At 35.5% G+C, this 19,227-nt stretch overlaps 2 protein-coding genes across 2 annotated transcripts; both read left to right on the plus strand.

Moving 5' to 3' along the window:
- Positions 1–5,958: 5,958 nt before the first annotated feature.
- LOC149828851 (uncharacterized) lies at positions 5,959–7,631 on the plus strand. Its single transcript, XM_090017153.1, has 3 exons — positions 5,959–6,072; positions 6,906–7,181; positions 7,332–7,631. Exons 1-3 carry the CDS (start codon positions 5,959–5,961, stop codon positions 7,629–7,631), a joined length of 690 nt encoding a protein of 229 aa, XP_089873279.1.
- An 8,149-nt stretch (positions 7,632–15,780) lies between these two features.
- On the plus strand, positions 15,781–17,956 carry LOC149828852 (protein LYK5-like). The gene has a single exon (XM_090017154.1). The coding sequence runs from the start codon at positions 15,781–15,783 to the stop codon at positions 17,767–17,769; it is 1,989 nt and encodes a 662-aa protein (XP_089873280.1). The 3' UTR covers positions 17,770–17,956.
- Positions 17,957–19,227: the final 1,271 nt, after the last annotated feature.

Here is a 19,227-nt window from a genome sequence, read left to right on the forward strand (position 1 = left end):
AGGAAAGGAAGAAGAAGAGGGGGGACAACCAACCTTGGAGGCCAAGATAAGCCTTCCTAAATTTTTAGTTTATTTTTACAATATGGTCTAATGCAAAGTCTGTATTTTGGCCTTAGACAACATTCACTTAAGCTTGGAGAGAGATCTATGGTCTTTTTTCGGGTTTCTATGTTATTTCGGTTGTTTCTGTTGCAATTTAATAATCATTCATGTGTTCATTGTGTTATTCATGAGTTTATGCATCAAAGGTATGATGATTCTCATTATTCAGCATGTTTAAGATTTATTATAGGTTGATCAAGAATAAACTCATGTTCCTATGGTTCGATTTATGTTATATTGATTTTTAAAACTGTAGTTTTTGGTTTTATATATTCATTTTTAATCATAGGCATGATTCAATATGTTCTCTGATGCAAGAACAATAAGGATTAATGTTTAAATTTATGTTTCATGTTAGATTTTATATTTGAAGTATGTTAGATATGTCCATGCCTAGATTTAATATAGTTTTGATGGATTAAAAATTTATTCGAAGGTTTTATAAACCTGATATCTTTTTGGGAATCGGTTTTAGAAAAACATGGATTATCTTACATAAACAAGATGGATATTATTTTTTATTCATGTTATGAATTAGACGTCTATATTTTCAACATATGTGGATGTGTACATGCATGTATATGATATTGTTATATTAAATTTAGATTATGGGATGCATGTTTTTAGTGTTTTATTTAGGAAAAGCATGGTATTATTTATGTATTTCTTAAAAATGCATGTTGTCCTTTTATTTTTGTTCTGACCAGTCTGAAAGAATTTATGGTTCTTCAAAATGATAAACCCAAAAATTCTCAAAATTTTGAAGGATGTTTCAAACATATAGGAGTAGTCACAAAAAAATGGGTTCATTTGAGGTCCAAATTGAGAGATTCGACCTCTATAAGTTCACATAAATTTTGTCCTAACAGAAATTTTGTAAATGTTGTATTTTTTTATTGATTTTATTTCTCTTAATTTATTTGACGTTTATGACCAAGATTTTTTATGTTAGTTTATATATAGAAGAACATACAATAAAAAATTTCAAAGTTTGTTCTAGAACCTAAAATTTCTGTAACATAGTCTGTCCAAAAACAGAAACAAACAATAGTGTATGAATTTTAATTCTCTGCTAGAATAGAGTTTAGATCTGATTTCTTTTGAAACATGTCTCAGACACATCTAACTAACTATAATAAAAATTACAAAATTTATTTCATTCTGTAAATTGGATAGCTGATGTTTTTTCGGAAAGACCAAACCAAACATGTCTATTTTACGAACAAAATATATGTTTTAGTAAAGTTTTTATTATTCTATGATGTAGAATGGGTTTGGATTTAGGTTTTTGCATGTAGATAGCTAACACATGTATCTATCTATAATAAAAATCTTAGAATTTATTTTATTTGATGTGAGGCACAACAAAATTTATATTGACTGAAAAGAATTATGATTTTATAGTTTTGCATCTAAACTGTTTTGGCCTAATTGCATATCATATGTTGATTTGCATGCATGTGAAAGTTTTAAATATGGACCAGACCTTATTTATGTAGCATGGTGGTAATGTACAACATGGTGTGATGTATATATGCTTATGTTGATCATGAGCAGCATGTGGTTATGATTTGTAGCTTGTGAATACCACATGAGGTAAATGCTTGCTTGAATGTGTGAAACGGTTCAAGAGATGAACCAAATTATATTGACTTATGAGTAAACTATATGTAAGCCAATTGATGGTTGTGTGTGCATATGGATGTATTGATTATATTGTGTTGTGATGCATATGATTAATTACACTTATTAACACAGAATAATACACTGTTATGATCGAACTGGGCGGTAGCTTAATCAGATGATGGATGACAATGTGTATGTTGTAGATGTGTGAATCCATTTTGTTCTTTTGGTAAGAACATATGATAATTTAAAAGAGGTAAAGAGACCTGAACAATGTGTTAATTTGATTTTTTGGTTGTTTGCTTATGGGTGAAATCCTTGGATGGTGACCATGGAAGACCGTGAGGATACTAAATGTCATAGAAATTGTTTGCCCCAAGAACCCTATATGCGAGTTCATGTTCCTAGCCATGGTTATAAGAAAATTTCTACCATTTTGCTGGGGGATGGTGAGGCTAGCTCAACTATAGCATATTGATATACCAAATAAGGTGGCGTTGGAGGATGTATACGACTCATCGTCTTGACATTGGGTAAAGGTACCCAAATGTTCCGATGGAAGGTGTGGATGCTCAAAGTTGGTTTTGGAACATGTATGGGATCCTAGTGCATAGTAAAATACAATTGTGTGTAATTAAAATATAGTTGAGATCTACTTTGAACCTTGAGATTTTTTCTGTTTCAATATTCACAATAACTGATCGAGATGAGAACTTAAATTGTATTGCATTAAACATGTACATGCATTCAAAAGCAAGTGTCAAAGATAAAAGCTATTCATACATCATAATTGTATCGGTTCATGCATTGTATATATAGTAGTACATGTATCATATACTTATTGATTACCGGATCATGTGATATTGTAAGTACATTTAAATTGAGTTATGATGCAAGCTTATTTGGATTGTGATGTATGCATAAATGTTTTCTAAATTTGATGTTTTGATGATTTATGCTTTATTCTTTACCTATTGTATAATGTGAGATTTCATACAAAAATTGTGAGTTCTCACCCATTAATTTAACATTTTTCAAATGGTGAGGCTCATGATTAACTTAACTGCGTGATGACGAAATTGGCTTGTTGGAGATGATGTGATTTATAATTGATTGTTGGGTTCTAAACATTTGGGATTGTCTTAAACTTTGTAAACTTATAGTGAAAGTTTATTAAGTTTAATAATGGTTTTAATAATTTCATTTTAAATTATGGTTTGAATGGTGGTATCAAATATGTGATGGACCCTAGATCCTCGATTTATATTCTACATTTCAAAAATAAAATAATGATTTGATTTTTTGACAAAAGATCTTGTCTTTAGTAATTTTATACTAGGAAGCTAAAACATGCTCACGCATACACTCATACGGGCCGTCTAGTGCTTGGTATGGTTGGAGCATGATCATAGATTAGTCCTAGATTCAATTTATTTTATTTTAAAAAATATATATTTCTTGAATTTTTGAAGGTGAATTTGGAGTCGTTTCAGACTATGCTCCAAATTTTATTAATAATGAATAAAATTACAATCGACCACCCTACAGAAGAGAGACAATATGTAGGCTTATCTTACCAAAATAATGAAAAATGATCACGTAATAACATAAAGCCCATTGCCATAGAATGCCCCCTATGAACAACTGAACCAATATCAAACCTAGATGACAAAAGATGGCAGCATGTCTTCCATGCCCTTGCTTCTTTAATACGAGTATACCAATTCCTGTTATTAGAAGCAATCAACACCTTTGATCCCTCTTGAATTACGTAAAAAAACTGACGACATTTATCTTCTAACAGCTGGCAGAACATGGAGCATCTCATACCACCAATGAAAGTAATTTATGCTGGTTAGAAACCACAAATACTACCATACCATGCTGGCCAAAGGAAGAAATGGCAAAGCTGAAAACGAGCATATCATCTTGGGGCTGAATTGGAGATTCGATTATTGGCCACCTTAAGTGAATAATTTAACCACCAAAACCATCTCAGTAGACCTTTTTTAACTTCATAAAGTTTTCTGCACACGCATGCCAAACCACTCTCAAAATCTTGTCCTTCAAACTGGGTACATCTTTAATATCATTTCTAATTTTCCAGGAGTTGCCGCAAAACAATATGAATGGTTGTTTCTCAGCATTTTTGAAGCCATGTCTGATTAAACTTTATTGAGAACCACCATGAGAGCTTCTTGATTCCACCTTCCATCTTAATTTGGCTAAAATAAAACATCCCAAGCTATCAAGTGAGGTCTCTTCTTAGCAACACCATTCTGATAGAAGAAATTATGGAACAAAGTTTCCAACATGTGAATAATCTTCTTAGGTAGCCTGAATGAAAGAAACAAAAACAATGGGATGCTACTTACGTATTCTGAATCAAGAGAATTCTACCCAAATAAGACATGAGCTTTGAGTTCCATGAATCATTTTTTTTTTTTTTTAACTTTAGCAACCACATGTAAGAGCATATCTAACTTCAATTTGCAAACAAATAGAGGTAAGCCCAGGTATTTAATCTGTTACTTGTCATAGTGCCATCTCAAAACCCCTTCAATTGGAAGCAATAAGGACTCACTAACATTTAAAGGAACCACAACAGATTTGTTATTATCTTTATGCCAGATGAAATCTCAAATTCCTTAAGAATTTTCTTGAGATAAGAAAGGCACCTCAAATCAGGTTTCGCAAAAAGCAACATATCATCAACGGAAAAGAAATGAGATATAATCTGATAAACATGCAAACAAGAAAAAGCTTCTAGCTGGTTATCCGTAATACCCATGGCCAGCCTTCTAGAAAGTCACTCGATGAGCACCAACCAAAAATAGGTAAGGAGAAATAGGATCCCCTTGCCTAATACCTCTACAGCATGATTCTCTGAACCCAAGTAGGATGAAAACCAAAATGCAACAACGAGCTCTCCAAGAAATTCCAATTTGATCTATCATAAGCTTTAGAGAGGTCTAGCTTAATAGTGCCATCTCATGCAATTTCATAATAAAGTCAAATATCTCATAAACAAATAATCCCTGATGTCCCTTTCTTTGAGAAAAACTCCTTGATTAAAAGAAATGATTCTAGACAGTATGCTTCTCATACGGTTAACCTTCACAATGATTTTATACAGAAAATTGCATAAAATGGGTCTAAAGTCACGAGCTCCATTGACCTTAGAGATGAGAACCACATAAGTAGAATTAATTTCCTTCACTATCTTACCTTTTACACACAAAAAAAATATTAACAGCTATAGAAACATTCGAACCCACAATAGTCCAAAACTTCTAGAAATAGTGTTACCGTTGATGAGAAGCCAATTAATGGAATTTCTTTGCCTTCTACTTAACTGAAACCATAAAAATCTTGTATTCTGATCACCTTTTTTTAGCCACTGAATTCTAGATTTATGCCTCCAAAACATTTCTTTCTGTGTAAGAAATTTCTCCAGTTGGTGCTTAAGATTAATTTCACTCTTAATATCATGTAGAGATGGCTGCGAAGAATCCATCTTAACTTGGAAGTAGATTTAGTTCCTCACGAATAAGAACCACCTTATCATCAGTGAAATGTGATTGCACACTTTTAGGGATGACGGGGCAAAACCTGGATCTGTTTGGGTGAAAAAAACTTGGTTTTCATGTTTTTGATCACCCAAAATAAAAAATAAAAAAATTAGAAAAAACAGCGATGTCCATTTTTCGTCTGGGAAATGGCCTGGCCGGTGTCACACATGTTCGGCGACACCAGCCAGATCATTTCTCGACCGGTCGCTGGCCGACCCTCATTGTTTTGGAAAAAAATGGTAGGCTGACTATTTTCTGGCCAGCCACCAAAAATAAAAAAAGAAAAGAAAATGGATGGCCATTTCCCGACCACCCACCGGCTGGGAAACAGCCGGATAACAAATTTTCAAACAAAAAACCCACCCATTTTTGACCAAAAAATGGCCAGATGACACCACCCTTGCCAGTCGATACCAGTCCGGCCACTTGCTGGCCGGTGACCGGTTGAAAATGACCGAAAATGGGTGTGGCTGAAGGGGGTGGTGGTGGACAAAATTGGGAAGGGGGTAAAAACACCCTCGATAGACCAGGTTTGCAACCTGAGGGACCTTGGCCTATGTAGCTGAGTCTGCTGGTTAATCGTCGCCCACCAAGCCATCACTAGTAGTCAAGATCCGACCATGAGGTGCGAGTATGCAAAAGTAAAAAAAAAAAAGAGATGAATGAGAAGAAGAAGAGTGGTATGAAGTTGATGGAGAATAAGAAAAGAGAGAGTGTAAAGATCAAAGCTAAGAAGAAGACGATGACGAGGACTCTCACATTGCTCGAGAAGGTGAATAATGAATGATTGCTAGAGTTATTTGTTCTTTTTCAAGAAGATAAAATAAAAATCAAATGAATAATTTGTCATCATAATCTTTCTTTAGGGCAATATAAAAAGTTGCAATTACATATTTGACCAGCCAACAATCTAATGCATGTGCATTAAAATGAGCATGTAATTATGTAATTATGAAAAGATGATAAGACCGACTGCCATAATTACATTTTGGACTAAAGACAGCGTAAAAAAAAAATTGCAATTACACACTGACCCTACCAAATATTATAATGCCCATAGATAAAATGTTATAATAAAAACATTTAATTAAGGTTAAAATCATAATTTTAAAATATTTATTTTCTCAAGAACATGTGTAATACTTACAAATTTTTTATAATTATTAAACAAATAAATGATAAAAATTAAACATCCAAAATCTTATCCATAGATAACCCCAACAAATGATAATGACTATTCTCGTATCGCAGGAGGATTGAGAGTCTTCTAGAAAGACTCAACCTAGGCGTTTCGATAGGTTAAAGAGTAATGAAAACATGACCCAGAGACCCACAGCCGAGTCAAGCAAGGCACTGCCTGCAAAAAAGGCCAAGGTGCAGCATGGTGGGACTAGTCACCCACACCAGACTGCCACAGTGTCCCCTATCTACAAGAAGACGCACGCAAGAATTTACCACATGGCATCAGGAGCGTGCCTAATGTGTAGAGAGATTTGACATTTCATCAAAAAATATCCAAAGAAGCTAGCACAGGAAGGAGCGAACGCCACACCTCATGGGCAGCAGCTGCAGCGACCACAATAGCCCTAGCAATTGCGGCAACAGCAGTCCCAGGCACAAGAACGGAAAAAGGTAACCGACAGAGTTTACGTGACTTCTGGAGAAGAGTTGCAAGAGGATGTTGATGTCATTGAAGGTACAATTTTCATCATCAAATTTGATGCTAGAGTATTGTTTGATACGTACGCTACACATTCTTTTGTGTTCACACGGTTTGCAAACATGATTGATATGACTCCTATCACCTTTGGATATGTTTTGAAAATCATCATACCTTCGAGCGATAAATTCATTGCTCACACTTATTTATCGAATGTGAAGGTAATTATTTCAAGGCAGAACCTCTCTACCAACCTGATAGTATTAGATATGGTTGGGTTTGATGTGATTATCGGTATAAATTGGATGTACGAGCACTATGCTTGTATGGTGTATCGTGAGCAATGAATCTGTTTTTGTAATCTTGATCAGCTTATATTTGAATACATGGCTAGTAAGAAAGAGAGTAAAGGGAGAATGATTTCAGCATTGAAGGCCCAACGTTGTATGGAGAAGGGTTGTGAGGCCTTCTTGGCTAGTGTTTCTTTGGTAGAACCCAACATGACCTCGATGAAGGACCTGAACATGGTTCGTGAATTCGCAGATGTGTTTCTTGATGACTTGTCAAGCCTACCACCTGTAAGGAAAATCAATTTTGCTATAGAGTTGGTGTTTGGTATGACCCCAATCTCTAGAGCTTCTTATCGCATGGCCCTTGCAGAATTGAAATAATTAAAGAAGCAACTTCAAGAGTTGATGGACAAGGGATTCATTAGGCTGAGTGTTTCGTCATGGGGTACTTCAGTGTTGTTCGTCAAGAAGAATGATGGGTCAATACGCTTGTGCATTGATTATCGCATGTTAAACCAGGTGATGAATAAGAATAAGTATCCTCTTCCACAAATCGACGACTTGTTTGATTAACTTCGGGATGCCAAGGTTTTCTCAAAGATAGAACTCTGATCTGAATATCACCAATTGCGGATCAAGGAGTCAGATATGAAGAAGATGACATTCAAGACGCGATATGGTCACTATGAGTTTTTGGTGATGCCTTTTGGGCAAACTAATGCTGCAACGACATTCATGGACTTGATGAACAAAATTTTTCTACCTTATCCGGATTTGTTTGTGATAGTCTTCATCGATGATATTTTGATCTATTCAGAGAGTGAGCAAGATCACATAGAGCACCTGATGATTGTTCTCGAGACACTTAGGCAACATAAGTTGTATGCAAAATTTTCTAAGTGCAAATTCTGGTTGAAGCAGGTGATGTTTTTGAGACGTGATCTTAAAAGACAGGGTGTCAGTGGACCCTGCTAAGGTAAATTCACTTTGATGGTTATGCTTTGAGGAATATTTGCCTTAGGATTTTTATCCCAACTTGTTTAAATCTTGTGTTTTTGAAATTGTATTAGGTGGAAGCAGTCTTAGACTGGAAACAACCAAGGAGTGTGTCAGATATACATAGTTTTCTTGGTCTTGTAGGATATTATATAAGGTTTATTAAGGACTTCTCTAAGATAGTGACACCGATGACCAAGCTACTTCACAAGCGGATAAAGTTCGTAAGAACTCAACAATGCAAAAAAAGCTTTTAGGAGCTAAAGAGAAGGCTTACTTCAGCTCCAGTGTTTACCCTACCTTCAGGCTATGGAGGATTTGTGGTCTATAGCGATGCATCATGTATAGGACTTAGATGCATATTGATGCAACATGACAAGGTCATAGCGTATAATTTACGCCAACTGAAAGTGCATGAACAAAACTATCACACACATGATTTGGAACTGGAAGCTGTAGTTTTTGCACTTGAAGTGTGACAACATTACTTGTATAGAGAGCAGTTCAAGTTTTCTTTAATTATAAAAGTCTCAAGTATATTTTCTCTCAGAAAGATTTAAATATAAGATAGAGACGATGGTTAGAGTTCCTGAAGGATTATGACTTTCTTATATCCTACCACCCAGGAAAAGCCAACATAGTGGCCGATGCATTGAGCAGAAAAGCAGGAAGCCATGCAAGCATGATCAACAGTGAGTGGAGACTACTCGAGGACCTGATTGGAAACCTTTTGACACAAATTCATGTCACATATAGATTGCAAGCCTAGTTGTATGAACCAAACTTATAGATCAGATTATTGCTCAACAAAAGGATGACCCAAGCTTTGCAAAGATGGTTGCAGCATGCAAGCAAAATGAAACTTTCCTACATCTAGAAGAAGATGGTAAGAGAGCTACTTGATAAGGCACATAAAACTAAGTATACTATACATCCAGGTAGCACCAAGATGTATAAGGATATATAGAGGAACTACTGGTAGAATGGCATGAAAAAAGATATCATAGAGTATGTGTTGAGATGTTTAGTATGCCAACAGGTCAAGATAGAACATCAGAGACCTAGAGGAATACTGCAAATGATAGAGATACCTCAGTGGAAGTGGAAAGATATTACCATAGACTTTATGGTAGGTCTACTCAGGACACGACACCAGTATGATACTATATGGGTCATAGTGGATCACCTTATGAAGTCAACACATTTCTTACCGACAAGGGCAAATCAAACTCTAGAGAGTCTAGCAAATTTGTATGTAGATGAGATTGTCAGGTTACATGGAGTACCTATCTCGATTATTTTCGATAGAGATCCGAGATTTACTTTCAAGTTTTGGGGACAACTTCAGAAAGCTTTGGGGACAAAGCTTAAGTTTAGCACAACTTTTTACTCGTAGAAGGATGAACAATCGAAGAGTACGATCCATACACTAGAGGACATGTTGCGCACTTGTGCGTTGGAATGGAAGGACAATTAGAGTAAACATTTGAAGCTAGCCGAGTTCGCCTACAATAACAATTACCATTCGAGCATCGATGTGGCTACATATGAGGCTTTATATAGGTGACCTTGTAGGTCTCCAATTTGTTAGAGTGAGGTTGGTGATCAATCGATCAAGTCACCAATAGTTCTGTCGCACTACACCGACTAAGTGCAGTTGATACGAAAGAGACTTATGACTGCTCAAAGCTATAAGAAAAGTTATGCAGATCCAAAGTGTCATGAAGTCACATTTGAAGTCGGGGATCATGTATTTGTTAAGGTATCACCAACCAAGAGTGTGTTTCGGTTTGGCAAGAAGAGTAAGCTAAGTCCAAAGTATGTAGGATCTTTCCCCATCCTCGAGAAGATTGGAGGCGCAACTTACAGATTGGCACTCATGCTATATTTCTCAAACATCCATGATGTTTTTCATGTGTCGATGTTGAAAAAATATGTGTCAGACCTGACACATATTATCCAACACGATAAAGTAAAAGTGCAAAAAGATCTCATAATCGAGGAGCATCCGATAGAGATTTTAGACCAATGAGAGTAAGTGTTGCGAAATAAAACGATTCCTTTAGTGAAGGTATGATGACAACACCATAGACTCAAAGAATGTTCATTGGAGCCAAAATAGAAGATGAAAGTGAAATATCCAAGCCTATTTGGTATATAACCTTAGCCAAACTTTGAGGACGAAATTTCTTTTAGGGGGTTGGATGTAATGCCCATGATTTTTCGAGGATTTTTCGTAAAATTTTGTGAATATTTCTATAAATGATAATTTGATAATGATAATATGTGTTATACAATATACACACATTAGGTCTTAGATTAGGACATAAAAAAAATAAAATAAAATATATTCAAAACGACAATGGGTCCTGTCGACCCTAGTGAAAATCATTTTCAAAATGCATTTTTAAAAAAATAGCATTTTTAGCAAAGAATTTAAATAAACTAGACAAATTGGTGTTTAAAAAGAATTTCATATGCATTTGAAAATAATTTGGTTTGTATTTAGAGTCATTTAATTTAAACTTAAAATATAGTTTTGAAAGAATTGAAATCCAAAATAATAAATAAAGTTACTTAGTAAAATAATTAAAATAGAATATAAAATTTAATTTAACTAAATTATATTAAATGGTAGAGGTCCATAGGTGAGCCGTCTCATCCTATGTGGCACCTCTTTGTTGACTTAAGAAAAAAAACTAAGTTAAAGTTTTAAATTGAAAGATTTTTTAAAAGTTACCAAAAACCAATTTTAAAAGCCAAAGTCAAAACTTACTAAAGCTAATAGAAAGACCTCCCAAGGGGAGAGCAGTCTCATCCTAGAAGATTCTAGGATGGGTTGGAAATTAAAGAAGAAAAAACAAAATACAATAAGGAAAGAAAGGAGGAAGGAAAGAAAAAATAAGAGAAAAAAAAGGAAAAGACTAAGTCAAACTTGCTTACCAAGCAAGCAAGTTTGCCTAGCCTTGGAATTAGAAAAGAAATACCCCATAAGGGGTGATGTCTAGCCTTGAATGACTATGCTTCATATAATGTACAACATAGTACATTATATGATTTTATAACCTAGGCTAATTAGGTAAAAAATATATATATATATATGGCAAATAAAAAATTTAATTAAGAAATTAAAAAAATTTAATTAAATAAAAATGAAAGAAAGAATGGGAAGATATAGTTCAAGGGATGAGATTTTTTCCAGCCCTTTGATCTAACATAAAGTATTATAAAAAGGGAAGAGGGGCTCATGCCCCCTCTATTTGGTACTTTTTGGTTTTCCTTCTTCTCTATCTTCTTATTTCCCATCCTCTCCTTTCTTCTTCCTCTCCTTCATTTTTTCTGGTTTTTCCTCTTTCACACAACCAAGAGGACTACACCACACGTTGAAAGGGGTTGAGCATCAAGTTGCAGCTACTACACGAAGCAGACAGGTTATTCACTTGAAAAGATTCTATTTTTCTGCTAAGAGGAGCGTTTTCATGAAAAAGATAGGGGGTTCTATTCACTATACGTAGATCAAAACTCATAGACATGAGTTTATTCTTATTTTTAATTAAGTGAACCTTGTACCGAACCTCTCATGCAAAGATTTGGTGTAGGGTTCATCAAAATTAGAATAGAGAGGGTTTTCAGAAGAAAACCCCTCTCAAAAATCGTTTTTTGCTAAAATCGGTTTTCTTAGAACCTATTTAAAAATTTGATTTCAATACCAATATGCGTGCATACACTTTAACTTAGAGTTGTACACATGCATATACATGTGAAGAAAACTATGACTTAAGCCCTAAATATATATATATATATATATATATATATATATATATATATATATATATATATATATATATATATATGTATATATATATATATGTATATATGAAATGACTATTGAGTTCGAATACGGGCACATTGGGCTTAGCCAATTAGCCTAGAATCAAAGTATTAAGATGGTTCAAATAAATAGTCTTCATCAAATTTGAATTAGGTTAGTAAAGAAGGGTTTGAAATGATTTCCCCAGAGGGATCGGTTCAACCCCTAGAGAGAATGTTTTACTTGAAATAAAAATGAAAAAAAAATGTATGCCGTGTGTTATGGTTTTTTTCATAAATAAGAACCGTTCTCGAAATACAATAGGGTAATATATATTGTTTTCTTATGAAAAGTTTAGTTACATTGTTTGATTCAATGTTCTTATTCATGGGTTATGTTGTTAATTGAGATTTTGTTATTTTTATCATAAAAAAATATATAACTCTATGCTTGAAATTGAGAAAACACCAAAAATATTTTTGAGAAAATAGTTTTCGGGAAAACAGATCAATTTTCTTGCCTAAGGATTGCGAAAATGAGATTTGAATATGAAGGAATATGTAAATATCATATATTGGGATTTTTGACATGTTATTGAATGATTTGTTGTTGAAATTTTTTGGAAATATGAATTCGGGTGGCCTATTTTGCTCACCCGAATGCGTATTACCCACTATTTTGTATTTCTGGCTTGATACCCAACCATTAAATCATTCATATCTTCCTCATCAAGAAGAGTTTTTATGAACGGTTTATTGTATTGAAAAGCTAACAAAATTTTGAGTTATGTTATCAGAATGAGCATTGAACTGTGATACTTGGAATAAAAAAGTATAGGCGTGCACTAAACCGATCATATCTCCCTTATGCAGAAGAATTTTTATGAATGATTTGTGGCATCGAAAAACTGACAAAATTTTGTAAGCCCGTCAAAATTTCAGCTCTGTCTGTAGACTGTGCACTTCTCTATAACAGTTGTAACAATTGAACAAATTTGAGGTCCGACAGATCCCGAACTGGCTAAGGGCCCGGTTAGCAATACATGCAATGTTTCTAAGGCATTCGAGTATGCTCTTGCGAATTGTATCACACTGCATATGTACTGCTAAAATAATTTTTATGCAAGGATTGGGTGCCCAACATGGGGCACAAAGTGAATGAGTGATTATGCACGAATTGGTGTTTATTGTCATTTACTATTGGACTGAATGAAATGAACATGTATTGAAATTGATTATGGATGCTTTAATTGTTATGAACCGCTACATGTTCATGGATGAATATTAAAGTTAAAATTTTATTGATGTATTGTTTTTGTCTCTCATTTGAACCACGTGCATTCATGAGCCCTGAAGAGGCCTGAATCTTGTAAATTTATTCAAATTGTGTGTTGCATGAAACCAACCAATTCAAAAGACTTAAACATATAACACTAAACATTGATGCTTATAAGGAGAGGGTAAGCGGTACTTATGGCTTCGTGAATATCGTATTTGAGCACAAAAGGTTGCTCTTTCTTAGCCACGAAGATAGAAAAACCCTCCACATTAGACTGCAATATAGAAGCTAGAATTTCATGAGTAAAGTATGATGCATTGGGATGCTGGAGTCAGGAGCTTCTTTTGCTTTAGCCGTCCCTCACCCGACACTAGTGAATGGTGCCTGGCCGTCCAAAGCCATAATTATTTGAAAACATTGCCTGTGCCATGGCTCTGGTCCAAATTACTGCTTGTTTTAGTATCCACAAGGCTAAGAACTGAAACCTAAAGTGAATATGCATTTAGCTAAGCATGGCAGACATCATTTAAAAAAAAAACTAATTAAAGATGTTAAAGCTACTCATGCATATAGTTCGAATTCAACAACTGTAAGTGCATGCATTATTAACAGTTCATGCATGTTTAAATGTTTAATTGCTTATGATTGAAAGAAATATGCTAATGTGTTTGATTGGGAAGGTTGTAAGCATTGCATCATATTTCGTTTTAAAGTGTTGTTTAAATTAAACATGTGTAATTATTGAAATAATCTCTTGTGTGCATGTTTTAATTTGTGTGTATTAAATAACACTTCTCTACTGAGGACTTATTAGTCTGACCCTATCATTATTAAATATTTTTGAGATAGCAAATAAAGAACCATGCGATGGTGGGAGGTTGCAGTGAAAACCGAGCCAGATCTTTCTCATTTTTTATTGTATTTTAGATTGCAAGCATTCACAAGTGCTCAAAGACTCTGATATTACTCAATTCAAAGTTTGTAATGAACATTTATTTATTTGTGAATGTTTAATTTATTTATCCCATTTGAATTTTTGCTGCAATTTCTAAAATTATTGAAAAAAAAGTTACATGATTTTTGAGACAAATTTTGGGGTGTTATAACATGATTTTTTCTAGTCATTTCAAGTATATTATTAAATTTCAAAGTTATGCAAGAAATCTGAGTGTAATTGCTATGAAAACCCTGCAAAATATCGCAAGAAATTACTTAAAAGTTAAAAACGATATTTTCAAATTTTCATGATTTTTCATTAGAAACATACATATCATGTTTTAGATGTGACATTTATGTTTTTATCGACTACTTATCATAAGAAAACATCATTTTATTTTATATTTTATATTTTATATTTTATATTTTATATTTTTAAGATTCTATTTCTGAAAATCTATTTTTTTTTGTTTTATATTTTTTGGTGTTTTTTTGTTTTAAGTTTTTTTTTAAACTCTATTTCTAAAAAATCTATTTTTTTCTGTTTTTTGGTTTTATATATATATATATATATATATATATATATATATATATATATATATATATATATATATATATATATATATATATATATATATATTATTTTTTTTCATTCCATTTCTGAAAATTATTATTTTTTTGTTTTATATTTTTTGTTGTTTTTCTATTTTTTTGATATTCTATTTTTTGATATTCTATTTTTTTCTATTTTTTATTGTTTTTCTGTTTTTTGCTTTTTTGATATTTCATATTTCTTTTGCCTTTAACCTTTGTAAAAGAAAAATATCATATTCTCATAATTGTTTTAAATATTTGAAAAGACAATTATGAAATTCACAAGTCCTCCCAAACAACTTCAAAATGAATTTGGTAAGTGGTTGTTAGAATTTTGATGGTGCTCCCAAACTTACCAAATTCATTCGACGCCAAAATTCCAAACAGAGATTAGAATATGATTAAGTGAAACTAAGTTTTTGGCATCCAAACATGTCAAAACCTTGCTAATAAGGTTTTCACCCCAAAACGGTACCTTAATGTGTTGTTCTACATAATCATCCACTATCTTTGGGGACGACAGATCAGGTGCAATCACATTGTTGTGCCGCGATCTGCCGTCCATCTTCCGTCGGGCGGCACACCCATAGTGTGTGCAATGTGATTGCACCTGGTGTGCCCTCATCTCGTCTTCGGGAATCACCCTCATTTTCGACGAGGTGGATCAATGTGAACCTTCTTCCTTGATCCCCACGAGCTGCATAAAAATTGTGCGCTATTTATTCAATTAGTTGGGCAAAGAAGTGTGCCGTTCTTATCGGGGTCAGCTCTGGTCAGTCAACAGAAAGCGATAGCGTGTCCCGTGGTGCAGTTCATTCATTGCTCCATAAAATAAAGAGAAGAGAAGAATCAGCCTCAGAGAGCAGGCCATTCAATTCATTCCAAACGGAACCGAAGATCACAGCAGCAAAAGCAATGGCATCCTCCTCCTCCTCCTTCCTATTTCTACTTTTTCTTTCCTGCTGCTGCTGCCTCGTCTTCCTCCCTTCTCCCCATCATGCCCAACAAGTCTATCTCAACAACAAGCAGCTTGATTGCTATAAGAATTACTCAAACACCTTCGGCTACGTCTGCAACGGGCAAGAGACCGCCTGTGACTCATACCTCATCTTCAGATCCCAACCCAACATAAACTCCCCCGCCGAAATTTCCTTTCTTCTGGGAGTTGATGCTAACCAGATCTCCCAGCTGAACAACTTGTCAGGTGCCTTTCAAACCACCCCCACCAACAAAGAGTTGCTAGTTCCCGTGCCTTGCTCCTGCTCCGGTAGATACTACCAGCGCAATTCCTCTTATACCATAAAGAAGGAAGATACTTATTTGAGGATCGCCAACGATACATACGAAGCCCTGACGACATGCCAAGCCCTTATGGCGCAGAATCCATATGACAGCAAGAATCTTACTGATGGTTTGCAGATCGTTGTGCCACTGAGGTGTGCTTGTCCTACTAGAAACCAGTCTCGGAATGGTGTGAAATTCTTGCTGACCTACCCCCTTGCCAAGGGGGATGATGCGTCTATGCTTGCTGCCAAGTTTGGTGTCGATGAACAGAGCATACTCGATGCCAATGAGATCTCGAAAGACACCACCATATATTACTTTACGCCCCTTTTGATCCCCCTCAAGAAGGAACCGTCTCTGTCCCAAATTTTTAGCCCTTCACCGTCCCCCCTTCCTCCATCCGTCGAAATTGGGTCGTCTCCTGCCGGGGCAAAGGGATTTAAGAAATGGGTTTTTGTTGGCGTCGGAATTGGGGTTGGTTTCCTCCTTCTCATCTTCATTTCTGGGTTGCTCATCTACTTGTCCTGCCGTCTTCGTCGTCGTTGTTCTCCTCTACTCACAACTCTGGAGGAGGAGGCGAAGAAGAAACCCGGCGAATCGTCGTCTGTTGCATATGGAGACCTTTCTGGAAAAACATCATCAATCGCCTTATCGGAAAATCTGCTCGACGCCATCCGGTCCTTGACGGTGTACAAGTTCGAAGAATTGAAGATAGCCACAAATGGTTTCAACCAGGAGTCTATCATCAAGGGGTCCGTTTACCGAGCGGTGATCAATGGGGATCAAGCAGCAGTCAAGAGGATGAAGGGAGACTTCTCTAATGAGATAAAAGTGTTGAAACAAATCAACCACTCTAACGTAATCAGGCTCTCTGGTTTCTGCATACGTGAAGGAAACACTTACCTGGTTTACGAGTTTGCAGAGAATGGTTCTCTTAGCGATTGGCTTCACGGTCGGAGGTACCAAGGCGATCAATCCTGGTCGAAGAGCAATCGGTGTCTTAGCTGGAAGCAAAGAGTGCAGATTGCTTGTGATGTCGCAGATGGGCTTCGCTATCTTCACAACTACACTAATCCGGTGCACATTCACAAGGATCTGAAGAGCAGTAACATACTGTTGAATGATAAATTCAGAGCCAAAGTTGCAAATTTTGGCTATGCGAGGTTGATTGGAAACCGAGATGATGGTCTGCAATTGACGCGACATGTTGTTGGTACTCAAGGTTACATGGCGCCAGAGTACCTCGAACATGGGTTGATCACAACGAAGCTTGATGTTTTCGCTTTTGGAGTAGTGCTGCTTGAGCTGCTGTCTGGGAGAGAGGCAGTGGATCAGGATAAAGGGGACTTGCTGATGCTGTCGGCAGCCATCGGCCCGATACTTGACGACGAAGAAGACACGAAGGAGAAGCTGCGGAGCTTCATTGATCCTTCGCTTGGAAGCGATTATCCCTTGGACCTGGCCTTCATTATCGCGCAGCTGGCGAGAAAATGTGTAGCAGATGATCTGAATTCTCGCCCCTCCGTGATCGAAGTCCATATGACTCTGTCAGCTTCTCTGGACTGGGAGCCATCCTCCGGTGCTTCAACATATGGGTCTGCGCTTGATAACAGCAGGTAGGCATTGCCTTCAATTTATGCATGCCGTTTCAGTTCATCAATTTAATGGCCTTCTTTGTTGAGACGCCATTTCCTGTGTGTAGTGTATATCTAGGACCAACTGAAACAATTACAGCATCTATATATGGGTAGTCTATGAAGGTTCTTTCTATTGTTACAGTCCCAGAATAAGCATGCAATTCTATTGTGTATACATGGATCTATGCATCTTTGAATTGCGTTTTGGCATTGACATGGAATCATACCCTGTAGTGAAAAATGGATTTTCATGCTGGTTTAGATAGCTCAAGCAAAACCATTGGTCACATATTTTTCCATGTACATGTGAGGATTTTTTAAATGCTTGAGAATAATTTTTGGATATTTTTCTTGGGTTTCCTAGGGTTTGGTGTTTAACTAAGCCCTTGCTTGGTCCAAACATTATTTCTCCACCAATGTTTGACTTGGTCTAGGTTTAAGGTTCAAATATGATGTGTTCTCACCAAGAAGATGGTTTGAGAAGTTTAGTGACTTCTCAAAATAATTTTTGATAAAAATTTGGGGTGTCTAAGGAAGTTTAGATATATCAACCCTTACCAAGCTAACCCAAGGAAGTCAGTATGCAAACTAAATAGATCCGTCTTTTGGTTAAAGTAGGCTTGCTGCATTTGGCTCCAAAGCTTCCACAATGCCATGAAAGATAAATGTTTCAAAAGATCAATATTAAATAGCTCAACTTTTACATTTCATTGTACTAAGGGCACACTCATCATTTTATTATTTTATTATATCTAGATAACATCATCATCACTGGAGATTCCTACACTAAAAAAAATTAAAATAAAAGATTTGGGGATCTCGAGATATTTTTTTTTATAAAGATTGATAAATATAAGAGAACTATGGGGTTGACACAACATTAGTATGCCTTGGATGTGTACATAGATTCAATTTTAGCAATTGTGAGCCCATTGATACTCCTGTTGCTCCATGCAGACAATTGTTCAAACTTGATGGGAGCAAATATCAAATGCAGAAATACACAGAAGCATAGTTGGGGGGAATTGCAGTATTTATCAGACTAGACATTGATTATTAGTCTTTAAGTGAAAAGGCATGGACTATTTCTGCAGTAATGTTTCCCAGGGTTTTTGTGTCTGATTTGCTGCGGAGCCTTAGTTCATGCAAACACATCTGATTGTTTAATGCCACACGTATTGTAAAGTTTATTTTTGGGGCTCTTTTACAAAATAGTCCCTGCCTTATTGGCAATATACAAAATAGTTTCTGTCTTATGAGATTTTGTAAATGGCCACTGCCTTATTTTTGTATATCGTGGGACAAAACGAGAGTAAATTAGATGAGGAGAAGTAGGGATGTAAACGGGTCGGACTCAGGTCGGATCTAAGCATTACGAAGCTTGATTAATTGGATTCTTTTTAATCAGATTCAAACTCAGAGTAGGTTTCAGGTATGATAT

Source organism: Nuphar pumila, chromosome 9, assembly GCF_984573655.1.
Source record: "Nuphar pumila chromosome 9, dmNupPumi1.hap1.1, whole genome shotgun sequence".
NCBI lineage: Eukaryota > Viridiplantae > Streptophyta > Magnoliopsida > Nymphaeales > Nymphaeaceae > Nuphar > Nuphar pumila.

Excerpts from the sequence above, each read along its gene's own strand:
- LOC149828851 (XM_090017153.1), top strand. The coding sequence starts at position 5,959 with ATGAATGAGAAGAAGAAGAGTGGTATGAAGTTGATGGAGAATAAGAAA. Across the intron at positions 6,073-6,905 it reads CTCTCACATTGCTCGAGAAG|CAGTCCCAGGCACAAGAACG; the intron begins GTGAATAATGAA and ends TTGCGGCAACAG. Across the intron at positions 7,182-7,331 it reads CTTATTTATCGAATGTGAAG|CTTATATTTGAATACATGGC; the intron begins GTAATTATTTCA and ends AATCTTGATCAG.
- LOC149828852 (XM_090017154.1), top strand. The coding sequence starts at position 15,781 with ATGGCATCCTCCTCCTCCTCCTTCCTATTTCTACTTTTTCTTTCCTGC.